The sequence below is a fragment of the Melanotaenia boesemani genome, chromosome 21, assembly GCF_017639745.1.
Source record: "Melanotaenia boesemani isolate fMelBoe1 chromosome 21, fMelBoe1.pri, whole genome shotgun sequence".
Classification (NCBI taxonomy): Eukaryota; Metazoa; Chordata; class Actinopteri; order Atheriniformes; family Melanotaeniidae; genus Melanotaenia; species Melanotaenia boesemani.
The window spans coordinates 28074220-28099402 of record NC_055702.1 but is presented as its reverse complement, the minus strand read 5'-3'; the positions used below and the strand labels follow the sequence as shown (position 1 = coordinate 28099402).

Sequence of the window (25183 nt, the reverse complement as noted above, 5' to 3'; positions counted from 1 at the left end):
GACCCCTCCTGCAGGTGGTGAGCCCACGGGAGGGGGGGCCCATGTCACCCTTTCGGGCTGAGCCCGACCGAGCCCCATGGGCAAAGGCCCAGCCACCAAACGCTCCCGTCCATGCCCCACCTCCAGGCCTGGCTCCAGAGGGGGCCCCGGTGACCCACATCTAGGCTAGGGAAACCTGGATCCTTGATTTGTCGTCATCATAGGGGTGTTTTTGAGCCGTGCTGACACCTGTTTGCCATGGGTGACCCTACCAGGGGCATGAGCCGCTAGGATCTTCAGAGCAAGCAAACTCCTCCACCACAATAAGGTGGCGGCTCAGGGAGAAGTTTTATTTATCACAGCTCTTTATCAAAAATTATTAAGTTATATATTTTTCAATACATTTTTTAAACTTTGCACTAAAGAAATATTGTTTATCTTTATTTCTTATATATATTAAATCTTTATTTCATACTTTTACTTCTATTTTCTTTATCCATTTATTTTTCTTTATTCATTTTATTCATTTACATATGACCAATTTCTATATCACAATGAATCCATAAAACCAGCAAACTTTTAATTCCAGGTATCTGGAAGAGAGAAACCCGTCATGATCAGAGGAACTTTTAGAAGTTATTTTAAATGTACATACGTGTACATTTCCACATGTGTGTAGTAATCCTGACCAGCTGAACTGACTCAGCTCATCATACAAACTGAAGTCACGTCTATTAAATAACATTTACCAAAGTCATCTCATGAGCCTGACTGGACCCTGTGGCGGGCCAGTTTTGGCCCCCGTGCCGTATGTTTGACATCTGTGATGTAAATGGTGTACAGACAGATGTCCTGCCAGGAGATCTGGTCTCAGTGTTACCCAGCTCTTCCAAGGTGCTGTTGGATCTGAGGGCCAGCGCGAGCTCCGACGCTCCGTTATGGCTGATCTGATTGTTGCGCAGGTCCAGCTGTGTCAGCACGCTGTTGGAGGCCAAACCATCACAGAAGAGCGAAAAGGCTTCTTCCAAAACACCCAAAGCATTCCACTCCAACACCAGCCTGCAAACACAGAGTTTCCTGTTAACCTCACTGCTGTGGCCAGCAGGAGGACAACAGCTTCAGGTTTATGTGGTGATCAGTGATTCTTTATGCAATGTACGTAGTATCAGACGGGCTGGCTGATAAACTCTGCTTCAACAAGTCATTTTTGATCTGCTGAATGATACAGGCCAAAGATTCAGTATCTGCAACTGTAAATACAATCTAAACGCAGTAACTGTCCACGCCAGTGCGGGTAGCAAGGAGGAGTCATCCATGTTCCTCATATAAAAGCAGGCTATGCTGCCCTGCAAGCTGTCTGACCCGCATGAAGTCATAAGTATGAAGTTTCTACATTTTACAACCAATCAGGAAGTCCATCTGCAAAGTTTTACAGCCCTAAATAAACTGGTCCAACCATGGAGGTCCTGCAGCACCTGGACGTGTTCTGGACATGTTCAGTTCTGACTGGATAGCAATGGTCCCTGTCAGTGGATGGACACTGTTGTCATGGAGACAGTTATCACAAAGAGGTCATGTGACAAGGACGTCATGAACACAGATTTCCCTATTCACTGAGATATTAAACAATGGGGGAAATATCCTGCCTTTTATCAGGAGTGTGTTTGGTAGATCTGAGAGCATCAATCGTTTTCATGCTCAGATCCAGTTCATGGAGTTCATGTTTTGAACGGCGGCTGCTTACTGCCCTGCTTGTGTTTTATGTACTATGATGCATGCACACGACTACTGCCTGCATGGTTTTATATATTTATTCATTTTTGTCTCTATGGTGAGTAGATTTTAACAAAATTATTATCAATTGTTGTCTGTTTCTTTTCATCTGTTTTATCTCAACAAGTAATATTTTTAGTTAGATAGATATTTTCTGTTTTTCCTGATTCCAGTGAGCCTTTGTAAGATCTGGCCCAGGACAACAGATGAAAACTAGCCCATTGGCTAAAGCTAGCATCCTTAGAAGTGTCCCTTTGTTTTTAATATGCCCTGTCCCTGACAAATAAACAAGGGAATAAAAACCTGAATTTTTCATGGCTTTTCAAGTGTTTGCTTTGCAAGTCTGGTTGAAATATGCCTGTGTGTTGACAATTACAGCATTTCTATGGCACTATCTTTCCACACAGTCAGGTTGTGTCCATGGTCTCTTTTCCCACCGGCTGTGGTTACCACTGTGTTCATTTTGCTCATAAAGTATGTTAAAAATAATTTCTTGTTTTTTAGACCATTGAGTGGTGTTGCATCAAAACAGAAACATGGCAGTTTAAGGGTTAAAAATGTTAAAAATTTGTTCATATTTGATATGTAAGATTAGGACTGAAGAAAAAAGGATTAATAAAATAAAATAAAAACTATAAAATTTATATAACTTTTTTCCTTTCAACTCTGTTTAACTGTTACAGATTTGGGTTGCTGAAGGTGTTTTTGCTTTTATTTATGACTCGACTTGTGTTCCGCACAGCATCTCTGGAGACAAAGAAGTCTTGAATGTTGTCATCAGGACCACAGAACAGACAACATCCTCCTGCTGGACTTCACTCTGGTTCTGAGATTCAGGTGCTGCAGGTGTGTTCAAGTCACAGATGATTGACAGACGAACATACTGGAGATTCTGGATCCACGTGTCCAGAATCTGGGACCTAACTCCATCGTCTAGAATACCAACGCTCTCCTCCACAGAACCAGTTTGTTCCAGACTGACCAACACAACCAGCTGGTTGACCTTCACCAGTTCCAGGTTGAGGAATGGGCCCAGCATGAGGAGGAAGCAGCCGGTGTGGCTGTGTATGGATCTTCATCACTACTGAGGTCTGACAGAGGAAAATGAAGGAAGAGTAAAAATGGCCGACGTGTCGTTTTCTCCTTCTTACTGAGGGAGAGTTCAATCATCCACCAAGAACTCAGAACCAGAGTGAACAGGAGAATACTACTGGGGACTCTAGGAACATTTTCTGGGAACTGCCCTCGTGTTACGTGCTGTTCATTCCACAGCAGCTCCATCCTTTCCAGTTCTATCGGTTGCCATGGTAACTAATCAGGCTTTCCATCCATGTAGAAGACACCACCAGCTGGTTTAATTACAGGAGAGAAATAATCCAAACACTCATTTCAGCGCTGGAGTGTAACAGACACGTAAAGCATCTTTCTCACCGACGCAGAGACTTGTTAAAAGCCAACAACTTTCCCAGCATCTCAGCACCTGATGACCTGAGGTTGTTCCCCTGTGAATAATAACATTCATAAACAGACAGACCTGATGAAAAGCAGCGTGTATGACTCAGTCTAATTTTGACATACATTACCTTCAGATCCAGAGTTTTTACAGTTGTGTTAGCCATCAGTCCGGTCAGGAGTGTTTTGGCAGCTGATGCATAGAAACAGAGACTGTTACACATCTAATGAACAGAACCAGAACAGACTCATTTATTTATTACTGAGTGTATGAGTGGCCTGGCAGGTCTTATTCCTCTGTGCCACAGGGTTCAGTCACATTAATCATACACCATACACAGATACAGTTTTAAAAAACAATGGTTCACAAGTGAGAGCATGAAAAAGTTCCTCATCAGGTGTTAGACCTCAGATTCAGTGAGAAACTACACCCAGCCTGACTGCTTCCACTTATCAATCCTCTGATTCTATGAGGCCAGATCAGTCTCAATAAGAATGAACTCACGCCAGGTGTTTCACAAATGCACACGCTCTGGTTTGCATTCGTATTTCAGAATCGGAAATGCACACGCTCTGGTTTGCATTTGTATTTCAGAATCGGAAATGCACACAATCTGTTTCACAAATGCACACGCTGTGGTTCACAAATATAATTTTGAGGCACACTTGTAAGATTATACGAATTGCTGAACGTGCATTTACAAACTGCTTCTCATTTGTGAACATCTCTGCATTCGTGAGAGAATTCTCTGCGGTGGATTTTGAGACTCCCCTGACGCCGCAGTGTAACGAATCTCACCATTGGTTGACTAATCTGTCAATCAAATTTCCGAGTGTGATTGACAGATTCATCAGTCAATCAGGTGTGTTTGCATTCAGCCAATCATACTGCTACTTACATTTTCTCCACACTTTTAGACCTGTCGCAGAGCTAATACTGCTATTTGAGCATGGTAGTTAAAGTCCAACTAGCGGGCAGACATGGAGGAGACGCAACAATCACAACCTGTAAGTAACACATTTATCTTACATTCCCTCGTTGTAAATCATGTAATGTTATCGAATTAACTGATTGACTGATGAATCTGTCAATCACACTCGGAAATTTGATTGACAGATTAGTCAACCAATGGTGAGATTCGTTACACTGCGGCGTCAGGGGAGTCTCAAAATCCACCGCAGAGAATTCTCTCACGAATGCAGAGATGTTCACAAATGAGAAGCAGTTCGTAAATGCACGTTCAGCAATTCGTATAATCTTACAAGTGTGCCTCAAAATTATATTTGTGAACCACAGCGTGTGCATTTGTGAAACAGATTGTGTGCATTTCCGATTCTGAAATACGAATGCAAACCAGAGCGTGTGCATTTGTGAAACACCTGGCGTGAGTTCATTCTTATTGAGACTGATCTGGCCTCATATGATTCATTCATCATCAGTGTGAGCTCCTCTGTTAAAGGTTCCGGTTCAATGAGGTGTGTTAACACAATGCCAAGGAGGAAAGACATCAGCAGTGATCTAAGAGAAGCACCTGCTGCATATCCGGTCATTTCTACAGAGAAAGAGATTGTGGACATCCTAGCAGGTTCAGACCAAGATCAGACTGTGGGTTTAACCCAAGAACTGCACGTCAGACCGTCCAGGTCTCAGTTAGTAGGTTAAACGTTAAGGCTGACGTTTGGGAGCACGACCTCAAGAAAAGTCCATCGCTCCTTCTGACGCTCTCTGGGGATCTCATCATGGCATCAACCTGACACCCCCTCCGTGAGGTATCCATAAGGGTTGCCGCCTGATCCATGCTCCTGTCATATCAGGAGCGGGGCCCCTCGTAGCAGTAACAGGGCCCCAACCACGAAGTAATCCAATTGCCAGGATTTAAATAGCAGTATCACCTCTAGTGGTGCAGCCTTCATGGCCTAGAACATGCAGCCAGGACTAGGTTCCAGACTTGGAGGTAGAGGATCTAGATGGAGAGCTCTCAGCCTTTTGACACACAACATTCCAGTTGGAAAAAGACTGAACCAGTTTGGCTGCTTGTAAGGGTTGAAGGAGAAAAAGCAACATGGCAGCACAGCTTAGGTTGGCAAAGCTGCATCTGAACACACCACCAGACGTCCGAAACAACGTCCTCTGGACATACCAGACCAGACATGTTTGGTCCGTAAACACCTCATAGCAGCTGTCAGCACGGTGGTGGAGGGATGATGGTCTGGACACCTCGCAGTCATTGAGTAGACCATGAACTCCTCTGGATACCAAAATCTTCTGGAGTCAGACGTGAGTCCACCTGTCCAACACTAAAGCTGAAACTGTCTCGTGCAGCAGGACAATGATCCAAACACAGCAGCAGATCTACACCAGAACAGATTCGCCTCATTTTACACCTGCTGAGCACCAGATGATTTATTCTTCTGTCCGGATTCATAAAAGCTCAGACTTAAGAGGGTTTATTCTCTCTTTTTGTGACCTTTTGACTGGGTGAATGTGACATGTAAAGTGCTTTATAAGTAAAGTCCATTTACTATTACCATTCATTAGCAATAACATGTTAGCTTACTGTAACAAACTGAGTACATGAAGTTAACATACAACTCACCAACCAGAACACAGACAGAAAAATCCTACAGACCTTCTTCACTGAGCATGCAGTCACAGAGCGAGACCTCTGTGAAGACAGTATCCTTCTGCAGGACCCGGGCCAGCACTGTGCAGGTATCTGCAGACAGGCTCTGCCCACTTAGGTCCAGGCTGGAGCTCTGAGTGGTCCTGGTCTCCTGGAGCTGAACCAGCACACTTTCCTGAGGTTCCACACCTCCCTCTTTACACAGCCGCAGGTATGTCCGCCTGAAACTGTCCATCCTGAGTCACCAGAATCCTAATCATCAGATGTGGTAAAGGCTGTCTTTACTTCTTCCCTGTTTCCTTTGGGATTTATACATTAACTGGAAAAAAGAAAAAAAATTAAAACATTTAGATGAGCTCCTCATGTCATTAATTTACGCCATATTATAAGGATCAGACAATTTTCTCTCATTTTATTGTAAACCTAAAATGACATGTTTTTCATAATGCGTTTTATATCACATTACAACACTTATAAGCTAGCCAAAAAAACATCCAGAATCTGTCTCACTATATTCCATAAATCCTCCTCATGACGAAGCTTATTTTTTCTGCCTCCAGTCTGAAATAACATGCCCAAAATGAAGCACATCTCCACAACTACCAGGGCTGTATGTATAATATGGCCTCTACATAAAGCTGAGACATGAAAGATTACTACAGAAGTGTCAGAATCCCGATTTCTGTTACTGTGTCAGAGTAAATTCACCTGGAACACAGTGGAAAATGTAAATAGTTATCTTTTCCTCATAGAAAACCACATTAATTTAAATGAAAACCAGAAGATAGCAGCTCAACTAGTCTAGGAATGAGTAAAGTATTCCTAGGAGCTAGTAGTATTTGGAATCAGTATTTTTAGAAACTCAGAAAGAAGTGAAGTCCAACATATGAAGAGGAAGAGTGAAGCCTTCGCTATAAAACCTCCTTCATCTCCATGGAAACCAGCAGGAGCTTCATGTCATAGGGGAACACATTAGCAGAGTTTTTAGAGCTGGAATCAGACTTTTCACCACACATTATTTCCAAAGTAACAAGTATGAAAACACCTACATTATCTGCTTGGTTGTTTGAGGTGTAAACTTGCCAGAAAACAATATAAAAACTGAATCAGTGTCCCTCCAAAGTCCAACACTGATGCCCTGAATGTCCCGTTTGCCCCACAGAATAAAGAAAGTAGGAAAAAAAACAAATATACAAAGCTTAAATGATAGATTGACCTTTTATGAACAAACTAAATTAATAATGAATTTAAAATCATAGATGCTGATTAACTGAAGATTTCCTATTCCATTTTGAGTTTCTCATCTTAAATATTTTGAATAATCATCTATTTTTACTTTGTTTAGCTCTTAATGTGTAATATGAAATGTGGATAATCATTTTTTCCTACTTATATAACTTAAGCATCACGGTTTTGCAATCAAATTAAAATCCACAGGAGACCATATCTACATGACTGAATGCATTGAGCTGTCATGTGATTGGCTAATATTTGTGTTAAGGCGGAGCTGAACAGTTGGACCTAATAAAGTGGACAGTCAGCTTGTTACCGTCTTGAATTGTACATTCTCCTCAAGTGTTTTCAGTTTAAGCTACACAAGAAATCTAATCAATATTCTGGTCTTTTCATGGGTTTTTCTTATGACAGAACCAAACTCAACATGAATACACACACACACATATATATACATACACACACACATATATATATATATATATATATATATATATATATGTGTGTGTGTGTGTGTGTGTATATATACACACACGTATCATGTATTTCCGTAGTGACACCTTTAACAGCAGCTAATCGCAGTGCTACATCGGTTAGCTTCGGTGGATGCCTCCTCTGTTGTTAGCGCTGAGTTGATTAGCCAGTTTAGCTAGCTATCGCCTTCATGCTAACAGTGGTTACATAAACTTACTTGATGACTTGTTTGAATTTCTTTCAGGAATTTTATCTTCCACTATTGTTTATTATATGGTTGCGATTCCAGGGAGGAGTTCTCATAAGAAGATCAGAAGATGTAAGCGTTACGGAATACGAATAATAATTATTTAAAAAAAAAGTCTCGCGTTTTCGCTCCGCTTCATTCCAAACAGATGTTTCGTCCGACAGTTAGGGACGTTACGCTCGAGCCGAGCTGCTCGATCACGTGTCGAGCATGTGACACGGAAGTGTTGCGAGCATTGTTGTTTCTGAGCATTTATTCCATGTACGTATATATATACGTTGCAAAAAAAAAAAACAAAAAAAAAAACGCTTTTTTTGGACTGGTATTCAGTATTGTATAACCCCAAAAAATATCTATTTAATTATAGATTGGTTTACTTAAGTTACACCACAATTCTGTTACCTTAACTAATCTTACCTAATAACCCCTCTTTACCGTTCATATAAACAACAGAAAATGAATATTCACTCATGGTAAAAAACGTATCCTTTAATGAACAATTATTAATAGATGAGAAAGGGATGACGTGCAGTGTGGAAGTCATGTCAACGCTTTCTTTCTGATGCATCAGATGCCTACAGCTAGCAGATGGCGCTCTTTGACCTGGTCAAATCAAAGTAGACTCGATGATTCATGAGGCATATATATATATATATATATATATATATATATATATATATATATATATATATATATATATATATATATATATATATATATATGTGTGTGTGTGTTTCTTTCATGTCTAGAAATGATTGATTTATTGTATATTACATATAATATAATATATAATGTAATATAATATAACTAGTCTCTTTACTTACCCTCAAAAGATATATATTTTACGACTCTCACTGTCAGATGAGACTGTGTCTCGATCAGCTGAGAACAGAGGAAGAGCTCCCCTCCCCATTTGCAAGCATTTCTGCCATCATATGTGACCACAGTTACCTGCCCGTCTGCTTTGGTGGTCTTGTGGACAACGTTGTCAAAAATGTTGTCAAAAATGTACTAAAATCTGTCCTGTGAGGTGTGCCGTGCAAGCCTCGTCACAGCTGCTGCACCCTCATCCCTTGACCAGAGCTACCTGCTTCAGCTGAAAAACAGTGGTGGGTTGATGGTCCCACATTGCTGAGACCCAGCTCGGAATTTAGAATCACCATTTCATGCTTTTGTCCTTTGTTGTCTCTGTATTTCTTAAAGTAAGGCTGCACAACACTGCAAAATTAACTTCCCTGGAGTTACAGAGTGCCAGCACACACAAGAAGCGAAAACAGTTCTTTGGGTTTTAGATCCGTGTGTGTGTGTGTGTGTGTGTGTGTGCGTGCATGCGTGTAACAAAGACAATTCAAATGATCAAAGAGGGTGAAAAGAGGAGTTTCTCCAAATTGAGATCTAAGCATAGCATTTGTATGTTACACACTCAAGTTTTACCATATAAGGTTCTGTCCTACAGACTGGATTGACACATGAACATGTATTCTATGCAAATGAGCATCCTATAGGCAAACTCTATGATTGGAGGACACAAGCCTGAGGAATTTTCTTTGTTTAAACCCTATATAAGACAGAACGACACATCAGGTCTTTAGATCTTCGTTCTGGTTTTGGGACCTCCAGATTTTGCTGCAGAAATCTGTTTTGATGTCTGAACTTTTGTAATAAACTTCTTTTTATTATTCAAGTCAGCGTCCAGAGACGTTTTTGCCTGAAAGCCAATTTTTCCATATCTCCTGATCAAGATACATCAAGGTACTTCTAGAAGAAGTAGAAAGAACTGGACAATACTGTTTGGAACACTTAATGCATGTGTGACCACCAAAAGAAAAATAAAGTGTGGGAGAAGTAACAGCTTCAGTTACCTCTGTTGGATCAGAGGAAGGAGCCATCTCGGAAATAAAAGAGAATTGGTTTAACATCAAAGTCAAACTCTGCCCCTGCGGGGTCCTCAGGTCAGCTACAAGGGTCATTAGCCACGGTTCAGTGGTTATCCCCGATCACCTAGAAATGCTATAAAAAACCATATGAAGCACAGAAATGAATCTGAAATGTAACTCTCACCAATCAGCCAGCCATCCTCACAGCTCCTGCTTGGAGGCGCACACCCACAGAGCAGATCTGCAGAATGAACCAGTCGTGCGTTCCTCCAGGCCACCGGGAAACAATGTTTAACAGAGACTTATGTGGATCGCAGATTTTGGACATTAACTGGATGAAAACCTTTCCTCTTCGTGTTTATGAGATCGTTGTTTTTATTGAGATGGTTGTGCAATCTATGGCTCCAGTGATATTTGGTAATCCTGCAATGGCGGAAATCCTTGTTTAATTTCGGCTTCTTCATGAGGTCTGTATGGGAAATGGGTGTATTAGGGCCAGAGAAATGATCCAACACTGTCAGGACAAGTCTGCTTAGTGTTGGCTGTAAAATGCTGCATGTCTCCAATCTCTCACTGAAGTGTTCTGGAGGCCAAGAATCAGGGTAGACAGAGCGGGATGTACACTGGGATGGCTCTGGTGCGTTTGGTCTCTCGCTCCAACATGGGTTGCAAATCGCAGCATAAATTAAACAGGATGTTTTAAGGGAAGCGGTACCCGAACAGATCAACGCGCTCCCTGCGGAGTGCACGGTGCTCCAAAAGATAAGCCATGGCACACGAGTTTTCTTTTCAGTTTTCAGTGAGTTTTCATGAAAACCGCGGATTGGCGTCTTCAGTCTGTTCATGAGCTGCATCTCTGCTCAGTGACCAGCAGTCTGCCGCAGGCAGCCTTGTTCTGGAGTTTCTTCATGACTGACACAAGCTTTGCCTCGGCTCTGATGGTTACAGCGGATAGAAAAAGTGTTCAAATTCCAGGTTTTTGAAAGAAATGAGACCATAATAAATTATTAAAAATTTTTTCTCACCTGTAATGTGATCAATAACCTGTACAATTCAACTTAGCACCTTTTTAAATCTTATTAAGGTTCTTGTTTCCTCAAGTATTCCCCAACCAGCAACCAATGACATCATGGTGGAGCAGGCTGACCTGCTGCTGCCACACAAAGAACAACAAACTGGCAGGTCTCTGCATGTTGGACTGCGACCCAGAGCTCCAGAGTCAGCGTATGAGCACACAACAAGCAGCTGAGAAACACCAGAGAACATGCAGGCAAACTGCACACATCTGTCTCTGGTTAGCAGCAAAGCAATGGGGCTAGGTCACACATTGTGGGGATGCTGATTAGAGACATGGACGGACATGGAAGAGACAGCACTGCAAAACCAGTTCCTGGGCAATTTTGATTTCAGTCCCTTCTGCAGACTGACCCCCATCTTTCTGCTGGTAGAAGTGCTGCAGTTCATCGGTGCACATGCTTCTTCATAGTTTCTGCCACAGGTGACTGAGAGGGTTACATGACTCCTCCTTATGAACTGCTGGAGCTTCCTCCAATGGAAACAGTCACAGATGTCGTTTTATCCATACCCTTAACTGGACTGGCCTCATCCTGTCCTTTTATTTTCATGAGGTACTTTAATCCCAGTTTGTATCTTCCGAGTATTAATGGAAGTTCTCCCGTTGCTATCAACAGAGCAAATACTGAAGTAGTAATAAAAGCTGTGCTGCACACTCTCTTTGCCTGAATTACATCCAGCATCTTTATCACTCACAGGGCAGCTGATCCTTACGCTATGCAGCCATAATTTAAGATGAACCTCACACTGGCTCTGTATATCACTAACAATAACTCTGTACTAGCACCCCATTCAGATCCTGCTAAAACATCGAAGGACATTAATAAGTCTTCCACATTTTCAGGTCAGCCGCTCATCAGGTCACATTCCTACAATTATATGCTGCTCAACTGTCTCTCTCTTATCTAGTATTCGCTTTTATGCACAAATAACATGAATTTCTCTGTCTGTTGATGCTGATGCAATTATTTTTCCTCCAAAGCGTTTTGGATTGAAAATATTCGTCAGATTCCTTTCTCTTATCCAGATGGCTCCATCATCTGCAAATAAGAACAAACCAAACCTTTTCCCCACCCCATTAAATATACCAGAACATTAAATAAAATGGGGCTAATAACACTTCCTTGGGGGGGTACCATTTTCAGTATTTTGTATTGTCCGATTACTTAGAAAATTGTTGATCCAGTTAAACTTCTTCCACGAACCCCAGCATCAAAAAGTGCAACTAACAGACCCTCCACAGCATATCATAGGCTTTCCAATGTCCAAGAATACTGGAGCGACCGCCTCTTTGTTGGCCATAGCTTTTTTAAATCAACATCCAACCTTAAGACAGCATCCATAATGTCTAAACCCACCGTGGTGAGGATCTAAATCCACTTTCTCCACTTTCTGCAGTAACCTGTGTGTGACCATCGTCTCCATTATCTACATACAACAGAGGTCAGGGCTACAGGCCTGTAGGAGCTCAGACCGCTAGCCTCTTTCCCTGGTTTTATAATTGGGATTACAGTGGCATGCTTCCATTCTTTTGGTAGACATCCATCTGCCCACGCTTTGTTACACAAAAATATCTCTCCCATCCTTCCTGGGGAGGTATCTTTCCCTTGCTTTGTGGCTCTTTTTAATCCATCTTGAGAAAGAAAATATGAATTAATGGCGTGTTATCTATATTGAACTCCAGCTTATCCTGGTTCTGTGCTTTAATCTCTCTCCTCCTCCTGTTTTCTGCTGTTGTACAACGGCCTTTTTTTCCTTACTACCCACTTGTTGCCCATTCTCACACTGGAAGAACAGCTGTTGTCTGTTTGCGTATTCTATTCATTTATGCACCAAATTCCTTTTTAACTTTGGCAGGTCCACCTCCACCCTTCTTTAATCACACGTCTCCTGCATTCAGAGACATATTTGTCTGTTGGATACTTTCCTAACTTTCTATAAACTCTGTTCCTGTCCAGTCCTCATTCAGGGGACGATTGTTCTTTTTGGCAGATTTTCTTCTTTGGTATCGTCCCATCTGCAGCTTACCATGCTGCGTTAGTTAGTTAGTCTTTCCATTCATCTATATCTAAGTCACTGTCTATATGGCGTACTGTACCTCCCCGTCAACGGCTTCTCTGAACTTCAACCAGTCAGCCTTGGGGGAGAATCCATCAGTTCCTCTAGAACCTGTCTGCCAGACTTGCTGATGATCGGTGTGTGATCACTTCCTCTTGTGTTATACTCAGAACCTTCTTTCATTTTAACAAACACCTGAAATCCCTCTTCCTTGCCTTGCTCTTTGTGTTTCAGCTTGGCCACTGTCATCAGTATCACTATCCTGGGAGTTATCTCCGCGTTCTTTCCTTTTACTTTTCCTCTTACCACTTTTACTCCACCCTCCTCATTAAAGTCACCACCATTAGGCTAAAATTGAGATTTCTTCCCATCACACTCAACAAACCGCATGGTTTTTTTTTTAATCGTCTTGTTGGAGAACAAGTTCTGCAACAAGTACTTGAAAAACAGCTGTACATTCAAAAGTTTAGAGAAAGTTAATTAAAGTTCACCTGTACAGGTTATACAATATTTGTAGTTATACAATTCATATAAAATTATCCCATCATGTAATAAGGTTCATTTTCTCCAGCACTGCTTTCCCCTAATAAAGCTTTAAATGGTTTTACACCTAAATGCATTTTAGATCTTCTGGTGTCGTGACTCTGGTCTGCACAGAAACCACATTTACCTTATTTTAATAAAGCATCATGAGGCCGACTCTCTAAACTGTGAATGTTTACCTGAAACCAAAACACAGACACAAACGTTTCCCATCAGCATTTTTTATTCGTGGTGGCAACATCATGCAAAAAGCTCTGGTAAGAAATGGGGGGAAAAAATCTTGAAAAACGATGTGCATGAAAAATAAAAACAGGAAGGCTGCAGCTTTCTGCAGGATTGTGATGCTCCTCTCTGAGTCCGAAGAGCTTCCTCTTTAGGGTTAAAATCATGCACACGACGTAGACGATTCTACGGACTCCGTTTATTGGAAATTGGCAGGAAGAAAAAAAAAGAAGAAAAAAAAAGAATAAATACATCTGCTTCTAAAAGAAAACTTCCTGTAGTGAGACTCCACATACAGCATGTGATACAGCACATTTACGAGCAGCTTTCTGCAACAAACGGTCTTGGCAATGTGGCGTAGCTACAGGTGATATGGCGCACGTGTTGGGTCGGGAGTTGTTTAAAGAAAAGCCATTTACAGTGATGAGTTCAGCAGCCTCCGTTTAAACCTGTGCTTTCTTTCTGTATTAATATGGAGAGGCATCTCAAACTCTCATTCTAATGGCATTGAAACAAAAATGCAATTTCGGTTACACCCAAGTTCATTTGTAAAATAAAAAAATGTTAGATTACTGCATCTATAACAGAGTTATATCCAGCCTAAGGGCTAAAGTGAAAATTTACACATGGGAATGCATTTCGATAAAAAAGAAAAAAAGGATTCAACAGGTTCCTCCTCAAATGAATGTAAAACAATGCACGTTTATTCTGATTCAAATACTTTTACAAACGCTCAACGCTAACCCAGCAGTCTGCCTCCGTATCGTACAACGTAAATCACGTCTTCAGCTCTTTTTCTCCGAGGCCCAATCTTCAAAACACATTTTTATATAGAAAAACTTTTTCCTTCTTTTTTTACAGAGCAATAAAAAAGTTAAGGCAAGATGCGTCAAACAGAAATCCCAAGGCCACGGACCGGCCTCTGCAGGGGTTCTGGTTCCTCTGATTCTGGATCAGGTGCAGCCGGCAGCTCCTGCACGCTCTCTGTCTCAGGCATCTTACTCTGGTTGGAGGGGAAGAAGAGGAAGCGGTGGGGGCGGTGTAGGAGGAGGGCGGGTGGGGGTCTGGACCTCCTCCCCTCCGAGCCCCCGCTGCCCAAACAGCTCTCTTTGGCACTTAAGCTGGCAGACTCAGCTTCTTTCCTTTCAGTACTGAAAGCAGAGAGAAGATTTATGAGAACGTCGGCCACAGAAACCTGCTCACATGATGACGTCACCACCAACTGTTTGATAGGTTAACCAACTGTTTGTTGTGTGGTTAACCAGAAGAGTGACTGAATCCAGCACTGGGAAGTCTCACTTTACCAGTGAGCATGGTGCAGCAGGAAACTGTTTCAGGGGGGTCCTTTTTCAGTGCTGCACCACTAAACCTGCAGCAGAGTGTCTGTGTTACTGGAGATGCAGAGCGGTGAAAATACACAGAAAAGTTCAGAGAGTGAAGCTGGAGCAGATGTTGAACATGATGACACATCTGTTGTCTGAAATATTTTCATTTTAAAAGGTCAAACGTGGGCCAAACAACTAGTTACTGAAGCGGATGTCCAGATAAAGCTGCTGCTGGAGGACATGAGCAATCTGCTGCACCACTTTAACCCTTTAAACCCTGACACTGGGAAGTGTGGGCAGAAAATTCTCATTTTCATGAAATATTTAATGGGCCCTTTAAAAAAAAAAAAAAAAAAAAAAAAGAATAAATAATCTCCATGTAGGTGCCATTTATTACTGTGTGATGTCAAAATCATTGTAGTGCAAAATGTATCCACCAGGGGGCAGAAGACAAGTATTTTTACCATTGAAGGACTCACAATATCTACATTTCAAGTATGATACAGATGGTATTAAATAGTAATATAATTGAAAAAAATCTTTAAACTATAAATAAAGTTGTATAAATAATGTTATAATTAAAAAATAATGTTAATTAAAAATGCTGAAAATTGACAAATTTTATTCTATTGTTATTTTTACTTTCTTCCTTTTTGCCATCCTAAGTTATTTATTTTAACAAAGTTAAACTTAATAAAGTTCTCTGAACTTTAAGGACTGGTATTTCATTTAAATGTATGTATAACGCATCACATCGCGTCTTCCTGGATTAAGTTTTCTTGATTTGTAAATGTGTACCTTAAATTAATAATAAAATCTAAATATAAAGTGTATAAATATTTCATATAAGTAATTAAATGGAGGGCTGTTTACACCCATCGACTTACATCATGGGTGACCAGCTGAGGTCCTCGAGGGCTGCAGTCCTGCAGGTTTTAGATGTTTACTTGCTCCAACACACCCTTTCCAAATCAAATAACTCCTCAACAACTGGCTGTCAACTTCTGCCCAATCGTGTTGACCCATGAATCTCTTCAGGTGTTGCAGCAGGAAACATACAAAACTTTTCCTCACCTACCAGGTGCATCACTGCCACCTTCGTTAACACGCAGTCCTTCCAGGATTTCTCTGCACTCTTTCTGATCGCTGCAGCCAAAAATGTCTGATTTTGTAGCAGCTTTTGTGAAATGTTGCAGTGGTTCTTTTTCTTGTAAAAGCCCATGAAATATATTTCAAAAAACTGATTAAAATTTTTATTCTGATAATCCAACATTGTTCAGTGAAAAACTGCAGAGTGTGGTTTTTTTTTTCGCCGTTGAGCAGAGGATTAAACTCCTTGTTCAAACATTTCAGCCTCTCAGGCAGATCTGGACGTTATGGACTCCATGACGGGGATTTCTCTCTTTTTCAGGCATTCTCTGCGTTTTGCTTTGGTACGTCTTCCATCGCAGTTTACCTCCACCTTCATGCAGAACTCTTTGGAAGTGTCATGCATGGTTCTTAGAGGCAATTTAGGATGAAAATCAGAGAAAATAAAACTTGCAAGGATGTGCAGAATTCACAAGGAATTGGCAGAATTTTCACTGATAACTGCGTTTGCAGAATTGCCTCCAGTTCCTGGAGGGACTTCGTGGCAGACAAGAAGTTCAGCTGTGATTTTACTGCCAGTTTTCCTTGTTCTTACAATATTCCTTCCTTACTGATCGCTGTTTTTTGGAGGTTATTTGTAAGCTGATTCACACAAGAGGACAACACTGGACTGGGATCAGGGAAGCTGGGGCTTCTGCCTGTTCGGTCTGGGGGTTGTTGCCACGGTGATCGTCCCTGTCTGAGTGGCTGGGGTCCTGCACTGCAGCCTTACGGCTGTGGTGTGGACCCCAGCCTGCCCTGATGTGGGTGGTTGCTATGGCGACGGCCTCTCTAACATTGGGTGGATGGATCCCCATGATATTGTTTCCCTCAGAGCAGCATCAGGCCAGATGTTTATTATATTTTATACCTATATTCAGTTTACAGACGGGGGAGGAGCAACTGCTTTGTTTGTGTGTGTATACATGTGTGTGTGACTGTGTGTGAAAGAGACTATAATGAGTGTGTTTTTAAATTGCCATGTTATCTATTTTGGTGTAAAGACTTGTTTTATTTTAATATGCCAAATCAACACTCACCTTTTGTTACATACAAGTAGAAAAAGTCGCAGTAGAGGATGGTCTGTACCACTCCGGCCACAATAGCAATCATGTCAAAGAAACCCTCAAAGTAGAACCTCCATATCCAGTTGAAGAGGTAGAGGGCTCTGTAGAGTCCCAGGAAGAACAGGTAGTGGGTGGTGATGGTCTCCGCTTCACCCGTTTTGCTGATCATAAAGAGCTGGGGGAGAATAGCCACCGACTCCAAGTAGATGGAGAACGTCCACAAGATCTGAGAGGGAGGAAAGCGTGTCGGCAGCGATGTTGATTTCAGGTAAACAAACAATAACAAGACGGAATTAAAATTGTTGCATAGATGAGGTAGAGACCAAATGGAGGACGTCTAACCTCCAGAGGAGAAAAGTCGTGGTTAACGAGGAAAGCCAGTCCACCGACGGGAACGACCAGGAACTCCACTCTGAAAGTATCATGGTTCCCATCGTAGGTCGCCTTAAACTTCATGTAGATTAGGTACACGGTGGCGTACGCACATCCAATGTAGATGATCTGGAAGAGAAGACATTAAAGTTTTAAAAACACACGTTAGCTTGATGCAAATCCAGCTGATCAGCCACTAAGACTCTGCTGAATTTTACTGCATTTTCATCCTTTAGCAAACAAAGGTGTGTCAGCTTGGTGTGCACGTTACTCCTCAAATACTGTGTGTGGAGTCCTGGAGCATGAGGAGCACATAGAGAGGGATTTACCTTCATGGTGGTGTTGTAGAGGGAGATGAAGGATGTGAGCAGGTCCAGATAGCGAGTGGTGAACACCAAGGCAAAGAGGACCTGACTCTTTCCAGAAATGCCTGCACGGAAATGAGCAGAGCATAAACAGACCGTGCACAGGAAGGAACTCCCGGGCGGGCATGTGTGAAGGGTTTGGACGCAATTTGCTGCAACACCCTCAATTAATAACATCAGTTCTCTGCTCTCTTTTCCTACTTCCCGCTACTTTCTAACACAAGTTTTACCACTTGATTTCCATGCAAATGGTTTTTGCAACAAATTCATATCAAATTATAATAATTTGCATTTTCACGAACAGAATTAAGCTTTTACGAATCAGAAATAGTGTTTCAATGAATCTGATCAAATGTGGTCAAGGTCTCAAAACAAGTAGCGGAGTCGCCCTTTACCTTTGCTGCTAATTAGAGCCTAACTTCAGCGTGTATTAGTCAGTTACAGCCTAATCATATCTGTTATAATACATGAATTATGCAGAACTACGCTGCAGATAAGAGGCAGGTAAACATCTACATAGATCAGCCTCAGAAGGACTGATCTTTGAGGTTTAGCCCCCTGTAAACAGCTGTGATAGAGACCTCAGGTGACTGACTTCCCGGTAGTGATAACAACTTCAACCTTTGGTCACTGAGGTAACAAGAAAACAGTCAACTTTCATCACGGTTACACGGTTGCAAGGAGTACTTTTTTCCTCTGAGAGGTTTAAAAGAAACCTGCAGTCAGACACCTACTGCTGCCACGTCAGAGAGCTCGCGCCCGGCTGGGGTAAAGTAACGTGCAACAGCTGCACCGAGCAGCGTGAAAACTCAAGTTTAACTCAGCCACTGAAGCCAGCTTTTACATGTCAAATGTAAAAAATAAATAAAAATACCCCCTCTCATTCATCTATCTGTCAAACGGGGCCTGCTGCGCTGTCAGAACTAGCTAACAAGGTAGCTGCTTCTTAAGCTAATTCTTCTTTCAGTCACAAAAGCAGTTTATAAGTTTCACGTTCCACGCAGCCATGTCCCACCAGTGACCGTGACAGTGACAGTCTGAGGAGCGACAGTTAATATTTGATGACAGGGCACGCCGGTGGTGTGAACACTGGTACTAGCAAGTTTTAGCTAACGTTAGCTGCGAGCTGGTGAATGAGCTCAAACTACTCAAGTTACACAGCGGATATTTATTTTCCCCCTCTGTCCATATACACGATAGGACACATTTGGTTAAGACAGAGGTCAGTGCAAACTCTAAATTAAGAAATAGAAGCACTCACCGGCACAAGACCTGGTTTTCCATATTTTTAGCAGCAGAATGATGATGGCTGCTAGGTGGGACAGATCGCCGGTTAGCCTGAAAATGTTCATGTTTGAGGAAGCGTCTTCACTCGGAAACCGATCTCAGAACCTTTAGACAGTTCCGTTCGTCTCCGGCAGCGATTAGGTTTTTACCTGTCAGTGCTGAATAACAACGTGACGCCAGAACAGTCCGATTCTAGCCTCAGAAGCTGGGAAAATGGCGAGTAAAGAGCGACGTGGCTTGGGGACGTGGCTAATAGAACAGTATCCAATGCAAAACGAGAAACGCGGGTGGCTCAACCAATCAGAAAAGCCGGATGTCCAATTTGCATAAATTATGTTACACGAACGCTGCCTTCCTGTTCCGAGTAAAATATAGGAAATCTGAGCTTCCTGTTTTACTGTGTTTTAATTTTCAGTGAACCAGGAAATTTTCAGCTTTCTTAGGAAAATGTTTAACATGTTATACATTTAAGTAAATAAAAAAACAACAAAAAACTATATGAATAATACCTATGACTACGATAGCAAAATGGAGTCTATGGAGTATATTTGGAAGAAAACGACACACCTGCAGCAGCATTTCAACTACACACCACATTCCCTTGGTGATAAGATGAAAAGAATGACCCAAAAAGTGCAAGAAATTTAGTTTTTATTTAAAAACACATGATATAGGCTTCACAAATATTGCATTAAAGAATGGCACATTTTTTTAATTCCGAGTGGCCGAGTGAACCTGTAATTCATGATAAACACTCCAGTGTTTCGTCTGTCATGGGTCATGTATGATCATTAAAGCTGTTCCACTCTATATTACTATATTACTCTGGGATCTTCCCAGAAACCAGACCTCATTATTGAAGCATTGTGGGATCATCTGAACAGAGAACACAACAAAATGCAGAAACATCCAAAGAAGAGCTTTGGAAAGGCCTTCAGGAAGTCTGGAGAACCACGTTTACATGTTTCAGTGAATTTCCTTTTGTCCTGCAGGTACGCTGTATAAAAAATGAGGCATGAACCGAGATTTATTTCACTACTCCAAATAAAGAAGCACTTCGATGACTTCTGTCATCATTGACAAAAAAGTTAGCAAACATCTTTAAAAAAAATTGAATAAACACCCACAACATGATATGTTTAGAAGAGTAGATCTTCAGTGGCATTTCCATGAGGATAAACAACCTTTAAGTTTGCTTTTTTTTTTTTGCTTAAAAGGTTGAGGTATCACAGGATGGCTGGTAAAAGTTAGAACTACAGTACCTGAGCTTCACCTGACTCACCATTCCAATACAAGTCAAAAATTAATGAAAGTATGGAGGATGCTTATGAAAACTGCACTAAAACCAACCAGGATCAAGCTTGGACAGCGATCTGTGAGCGTCAGTCTTCACCGCCCTCTGAGGCCTTGAGCACAAACACGGCGTCATCCAGGACGTAGTAATCGTTGTACATGTCTCCTTCACAGAGGTACGGCACTCGGGTCACAGCCTCCACCTCGAACCCTGCACGCGGGAAAACCTCGTTGGACAAGTTGGTCACTTGCTCCTCCCACGTCTTTCCCGCAATTTTCAGGTGCTCTTTTGGACGTTCCCATTTCCCTCCTGAGGAAAGATAATAGTGTTTTGTTGTGGATTTTTAATATTCCACTGGGATATGAAACACTGGTTTCCTACTGACCGACTTCCACATAAGGCTGGAAGGGAAGCACGGCAGCCAGGACCAGTCTTCCTGTTTTGGGAACTAAGGATCTCCTGATGTCCTGCAGGAGGTTCAGAGGATCATCACAGCGGTCCAGCAGGTTCAGACAGCTGATCACATCATACTGGAAACCAGTATCCTGCCACTCATCTATATCCAGAACTCTGTGTACACAGAAAGAAAAGCAGCGCAGTCAGTTTATCACAGAAAATATAAGATTTTCAGATATATTCCTAAACTTTATTCCTAAAAGTATGGAAGCTTGCTGCCATCATTTAGGGGGAAAAAAACAACATTTTACATTTTATGATGATTTTATATAAAAAAGGATCTAGTTTTAAAAATGTAATCAACTTTCTTTCTGCATTAAGATCATTTCATGTAAAAGCTTTTCTGTGTGGGTTTTTCGACTTTTCATAATTTTTTTATCTATTGTTAAAGTATCTATTTAAAAAATATTAGATAATAATTAAAATTGTATTCTGTTCTTCTAAATAAATCTATTTTTCCATTAAAAATGTTTCTTCTGTTTTTATAGAGTAAAAATATAATTTTCTGTAAAAAAAAAAATCTTTTCTGTTTAGGTTTCCAGATATTTAAAAAAAACATTATAAAATCATTTTTCCTGTTTTTGTGTTTTCTAAGAAGTTCTGTCCTCAGTTTTACTGGATTAGAAAGACAGGAGAACAAAATGTGCTGGCTGATCGGGCTGGTTACTAGTTACTTTAACCAGATCAACGCAGCAGCGGGTCGAGTCACCGTTTGTTTAATGACATGCAGGAAGGCAGCGAGCAGCACCTCAGCGGTCATGGATGTGTTAGAGGGAAAATAAAGATGTCTTCCAGGTTTATCCGTGACGGATCATTTTACATTCAAATACAGCCGAGAACCACAGCAAAGCCACAAACTTTCACTTATAAGTCCGGTGAACGTCTTTCATTCTCTCTCGTGTCCAAATTTGTTGTAGCTGAAGCATCTTCTACCAAATCAGACTGGGAATCAAATCAGTGCGATAAAAGTGATGAAGACAGTAGTTAACCTTTAAAATTATTAATTAATCCAAATAATTTTACTACAAGGAGACAATTTGTAAATCTAGATCACTGTGCCTTTAAAACTGAAGAGTGAAGCTTCTGCTCACTTGTAATTCCTCCTCTGGAGATGCCATTTCATGGGTGCTGACACTTCAGTTGCATAAACCTGTCTGAAATGGACTCCCATCACCTCTGTGACGCCTCCATCCCCGGCTCCGAGGTCCAGGAGTCTCTCTGCCCTCCAGTCCGGGCCAATCCGAAGCAGCCGCTGAAACTGGTCGGCAGAAAACACGAACATTGATCCGCGGCCCAGAAACCTGAGACAGAGAGCAGGTCAGAGAGAGGGATGCAGAGGGGGATAAACTCTGGGAGAAAACGGACCGGTCTGGACCACTCACCCGTTGATGGAGGTGCGCGACACCACAGGGCTGAGCACGGTAGATACAAGGGAGTGATAGAGCTGCGTGAACAGCCAGCCGGACTTTTCTGCACTCTGCCTGAGGAAAGTCTTGGTGTCCGAGTCCAGGTGGCTCTGAATGAACAGGGGACGCACAGATTCTCCCAGCAGGTCAGGGCAGCACCGGTACCACTGAAGCAATGCAAGGAAAATTAGTTTGATTAGACTGTTTTTTTTCTCTAAAACTTAAAAAACATTATCTATAAAAGCTCATCACTTGATGATGTCATCCCCTATGAAGCATGGTGGTGGCAGCACCATGCTATGGGAACATTAAATGGCCAGAGCTGAAGGAAGGATGGTTTTCTGAGTGCCCCTGCTGAGACTCCAAACAAGATAAATTAATATTATACATTAACACGGACTCTACAACATATATTGAACATGTTCTAAAGCAATCAGTTTTTTAAATTATACATCTAAAAGCAAACAAGTCCATTTTTCATTTTTATCGTACAGAACTGCAGAGGATCCGTGTTTGTCACCAACACTTACCGTCCACTTCATCAGGTCCACCTGCTCAGCTGCTTGTTAACGCAAATGTCTAACCAGCCAATCACACGGCAGCAACTCAGTACATCTAGTCGTGTAGACGTGGTGAAGACGACTTGCTGAAGTTCAAACTGAGCATCAGGATGAGGAAGAAAAGAGAATCAAGAGACTTTGAACATGGCAAAGTATCTGAGTATTTACTGGGATTCACACACAGCCACCTCCAGGGTTTCCAGAGAATGAACTGAAGAAGAGAAAATGTCCAGCGAGCAGCAGTTGTCTGGACCAGAATGTCTGGTTGATGTCAGAGGTCAGAGGAGAATGGACAGACTGGTTGGAGATGATAGAAATCAGATCAGCACTGGTTCCAACCATGTCTGCAGTATAGCATCTCTTGTTGCTGACCATGTCCATCCTTTATGACCACAGTGGAGCATCTTCTGATGCTACTTCCAGCAGGATAATGCACCATGTCACAAAGCTCAGATCATCTCCACCTGCTTTCTAGAACATGACGATGAGTTCGCTGGACTCCAACGGCCTCCACAGCCACCAGATCTCAGTCCAGTAGAGCAGCTTTGGGATGTGGTGGAACGGGAGATTCTCATCATGGATGCAGCCGACAAACCTGCAGCAACTGTGTGATGCTGTCATGTTGATATGGAGCAAAAAACTTGAGTTTTTGACATGTTTCCAACACCTTGTTTAGTCTATCACACTAAGATTTAATGCTGCTCTGGAGGAAAAGGGGGTCCAACCTGGTACTAGTGGCCAGTGAGCATAGATCATTAGGCAGGTGCTTTAGTCAGAGCAGCTACAAAAAGCTGTCAAAATTTCCCTTTTATTTGGTCCCTGGAAAAGCTCTTTATTATAGTAGGCTGCCTTATAATAAATGAAGTAACATAGGTTTTCTTGTTTAGTGAAGCCGGTTCCCCAGCAGCTCAGCTTCACTTAATCCAGGGTTACACCTACAGATAGTACAGGTGCACCTCTGCGTGACAAAAGAAAAGCTTCCATGTTCACAAATACCCTGCTTCGAAATTGGATTCATTCCTTCAGCTACAATAGCTGTGTTCATTCTGAAAAGACCCAAATAAAGATATGATATAGAGTTTAGATGCTTCATCCTACTCCTTTTCAGACAGGATAGGATTCTATTGTTTTCTATTTGTTTGTGTTGTTTGTTGTTGTGGTTCTGTTCTTGTTCGAAACAATCCTTTAAAACAAAATGAAATTTAATCTGTCTGGAGTTTTAAATCTCTTCCGGGAAAAAAAAGTATGTCTCTTAAAAATCTCATTTATACCTATTACAAAATAATACTGAATCTGTTTACCGACCTGGACCAGCGGACATATCTGAGTCTGGTGCATTAAAATACACAAGTACACAAGTAAATTCAGATCATGAAGGTTTCCTACCTCCTCCGCCTCAGATGTGACCGCTTCGCTCTCGTTCACCATGTTGAGGAAAAGCGAGCGGACGAGCGGACTGCGGACATACTTCCCTGTCCACATCCTCCTGATGGACAGCAGAAAGGCCACGTAGCCCACCACCCACGCAACAAAAACCAGCGTCCTCAGCTGCAGATGACACATAATGGACAACAAAGTCTGAGCAGGACAGCTGACAGAAAGCGACTCCCTCCTTGGAGAGGAAACCCTGAAAACTGTCCGCTGAGATGTGGTTAATACTGCATGATGGTAGAGAAGATATCCGGTTCCGAAACAATAAACGAACAAACAAACAAACAAACCTGAGAAGGGTGCGGTGGACTAATTTAAACCAGCTGCTATTTACACACCATCTTAGTTCAGAGAAACAATAGTCTGCTTAACTGCTAGTTAATACCCAGATAATCTCTAAATCGTTTGGGTCTCTACCATAAAAACAAAGAAAAAAGTCACTTCCATTTCCTGAGTAACAGTTAAATGTTTCCCCCGGAAAGAGTGCTCTGTGTCCGGATGCAGCCCCCTCCTATTTATTTATTTATTGTTTGTTTGGTCTTTGCTTTGTTTGTTTTTACATAATGAAATTAAAGCAACTTTTCTACATATTGTATTTTTATTATTTAGTTTTTATCTAGAACTTGAAACTATCCAAACCATGTTCATTAAACATAATACAGAAAGTACAGTAACAACCGATTTGCAGAGGCGGTCCTGACATGTTACGCTTTGGTGACCCCCGACATAGGGGGCCCTATGATATTTTTAAATAGCACTTGGATTTTTCCAAAATGATCTTGTTTTTCCGAATGCTGATCTCATAAGTTTCACCCCGAGATTTCAGATGGCTGCACCCGGTACCACTTGTAGTGATAGGCTCCAGCATACCCGCAACCCTGAATTGAACTGTGGTATAGAAAATGAATGGATGGATGTTGTTACGGCAGGCTTATT

The 25183-nt window shown here is 41.7% G+C and overlaps 3 protein-coding genes across 4 annotated transcripts in view; all 3 read right to left on the bottom strand.

The window, feature by feature from the left end:
- lrrc45 (leucine rich repeat containing 45) overlaps positions 1 to 7965 on the bottom strand; it is a 28120-nt gene extending 20155 nt beyond the window's left edge. Inside the window, 5 exon segments of the mRNA XM_041973262.1 lie at positions 860 to 1038; positions 3184 to 3254; positions 3336 to 3397; positions 5835 to 6147; positions 7753 to 7965. Of these exon segments, the coding sequence (XP_041829196.1) occupies positions 860 to 1038; positions 3184 to 3254; positions 3336 to 3397; positions 5835 to 6063 (541 nt within the window). The 5' untranslated portion in view covers positions 6064 to 6147; positions 7753 to 7965.
- A 5574-nt stretch (positions 7966 to 13539) lies between these two features.
- kdelr2b (KDEL endoplasmic reticulum protein retention receptor 2b) lies at positions 13540 to 19331 on the bottom strand. The gene is made up of 5 exons (XM_041974339.1): positions 19075 to 19331; positions 17778 to 17878; positions 17419 to 17577; positions 17050 to 17302; positions 13540 to 14707 (listed from the first exon to the last, which is right to left on the bottom strand). Exons 1-5 carry the CDS (start codon positions 19163 to 19165, stop codon positions 14673 to 14675), a joined length of 639 nt encoding a protein of 212 aa, XP_041830273.1. The 5' UTR covers positions 19166 to 19331; the 3' UTR covers positions 13540 to 14672.
- A 406-nt stretch (positions 19332 to 19737) lies between these two features.
- On the bottom strand, positions 19738 to 24713 carry mettl9 (methyltransferase like 9). Of its 2 annotated transcripts, XM_041974466.1 has the most exons (6): positions 24538 to 24713; positions 24203 to 24364; positions 22233 to 22423; positions 21942 to 22151; positions 20780 to 20964; positions 19738 to 20703 (listed from the first exon to the last, which is right to left on the bottom strand). In XM_041974466.1, the coding sequence occupies exons 2-6, from the start codon at positions 24296 to 24298 to the stop codon at positions 20483 to 20485; spliced, it is 903 nt and encodes a 300-aa protein (XP_041830400.1). In that variant the 5' UTR covers positions 24299 to 24364; positions 24538 to 24713; the 3' UTR covers positions 19738 to 20482. The 2 variants fall into 2 exon arrangements, with proteins under 2 accessions (XP_041830400.1, XP_041830399.1); XM_041974465.1 differs by lacking the exon at positions 24538 to 24713 and having other exon boundaries at positions 24203 to 24506.
- Between the last annotated feature and the right edge of the window lie 470 nt (positions 24714 to 25183).

What these genes read in the sequence shown, in the direction of transcription:
- kdelr2b (XM_041974339.1), bottom strand. Translation starts at nt 19,165, where the DNA reads ATGAACATTTTCAGGCTAACCGGCGATCTGTCCCACCTAGCAGCCATC. An exon ending in TCTACAACACCACCATGAAG is followed by an intron (nt 17,578 to 17,777) that starts GTAAATCCCTCT and finishes CTTCTCTTCCAG; the next exon opens with ATCATCTACATTGGATGTGC. An exon ending in CTACTTGTATGTAACAAAAG is followed by an intron (nt 14,708 to 17,049) that starts GTGAGTGTTGAT and finishes CTCTGCTTTCAG; the next exon opens with TACTGAAAGGAAAGAAGCTG.
- mettl9 (XM_041974465.1), bottom strand. Translation starts at nt 24,379, where the DNA reads ATGTGTCATCTGCAGCTGAGGACGCTGGTTTTTGTTGCGTGGGTGGTG. An exon ending in TCACATCTGAGGCGGAGGAG is followed by an intron (nt 22,424 to 24,202) that starts GTAGGAAACCTT and finishes GCATTGCTTCAG; the next exon opens with TGGTACCGGTGCTGCCCTGA. An exon ending in CCAGCCTTATGTGGAAGTCG is followed by an intron (nt 20,704 to 20,779) that starts GTCAGTAGGAAA and finishes ATCTTTCCTCAG; the next exon opens with GAGGGAAATGGGAACGTCCA.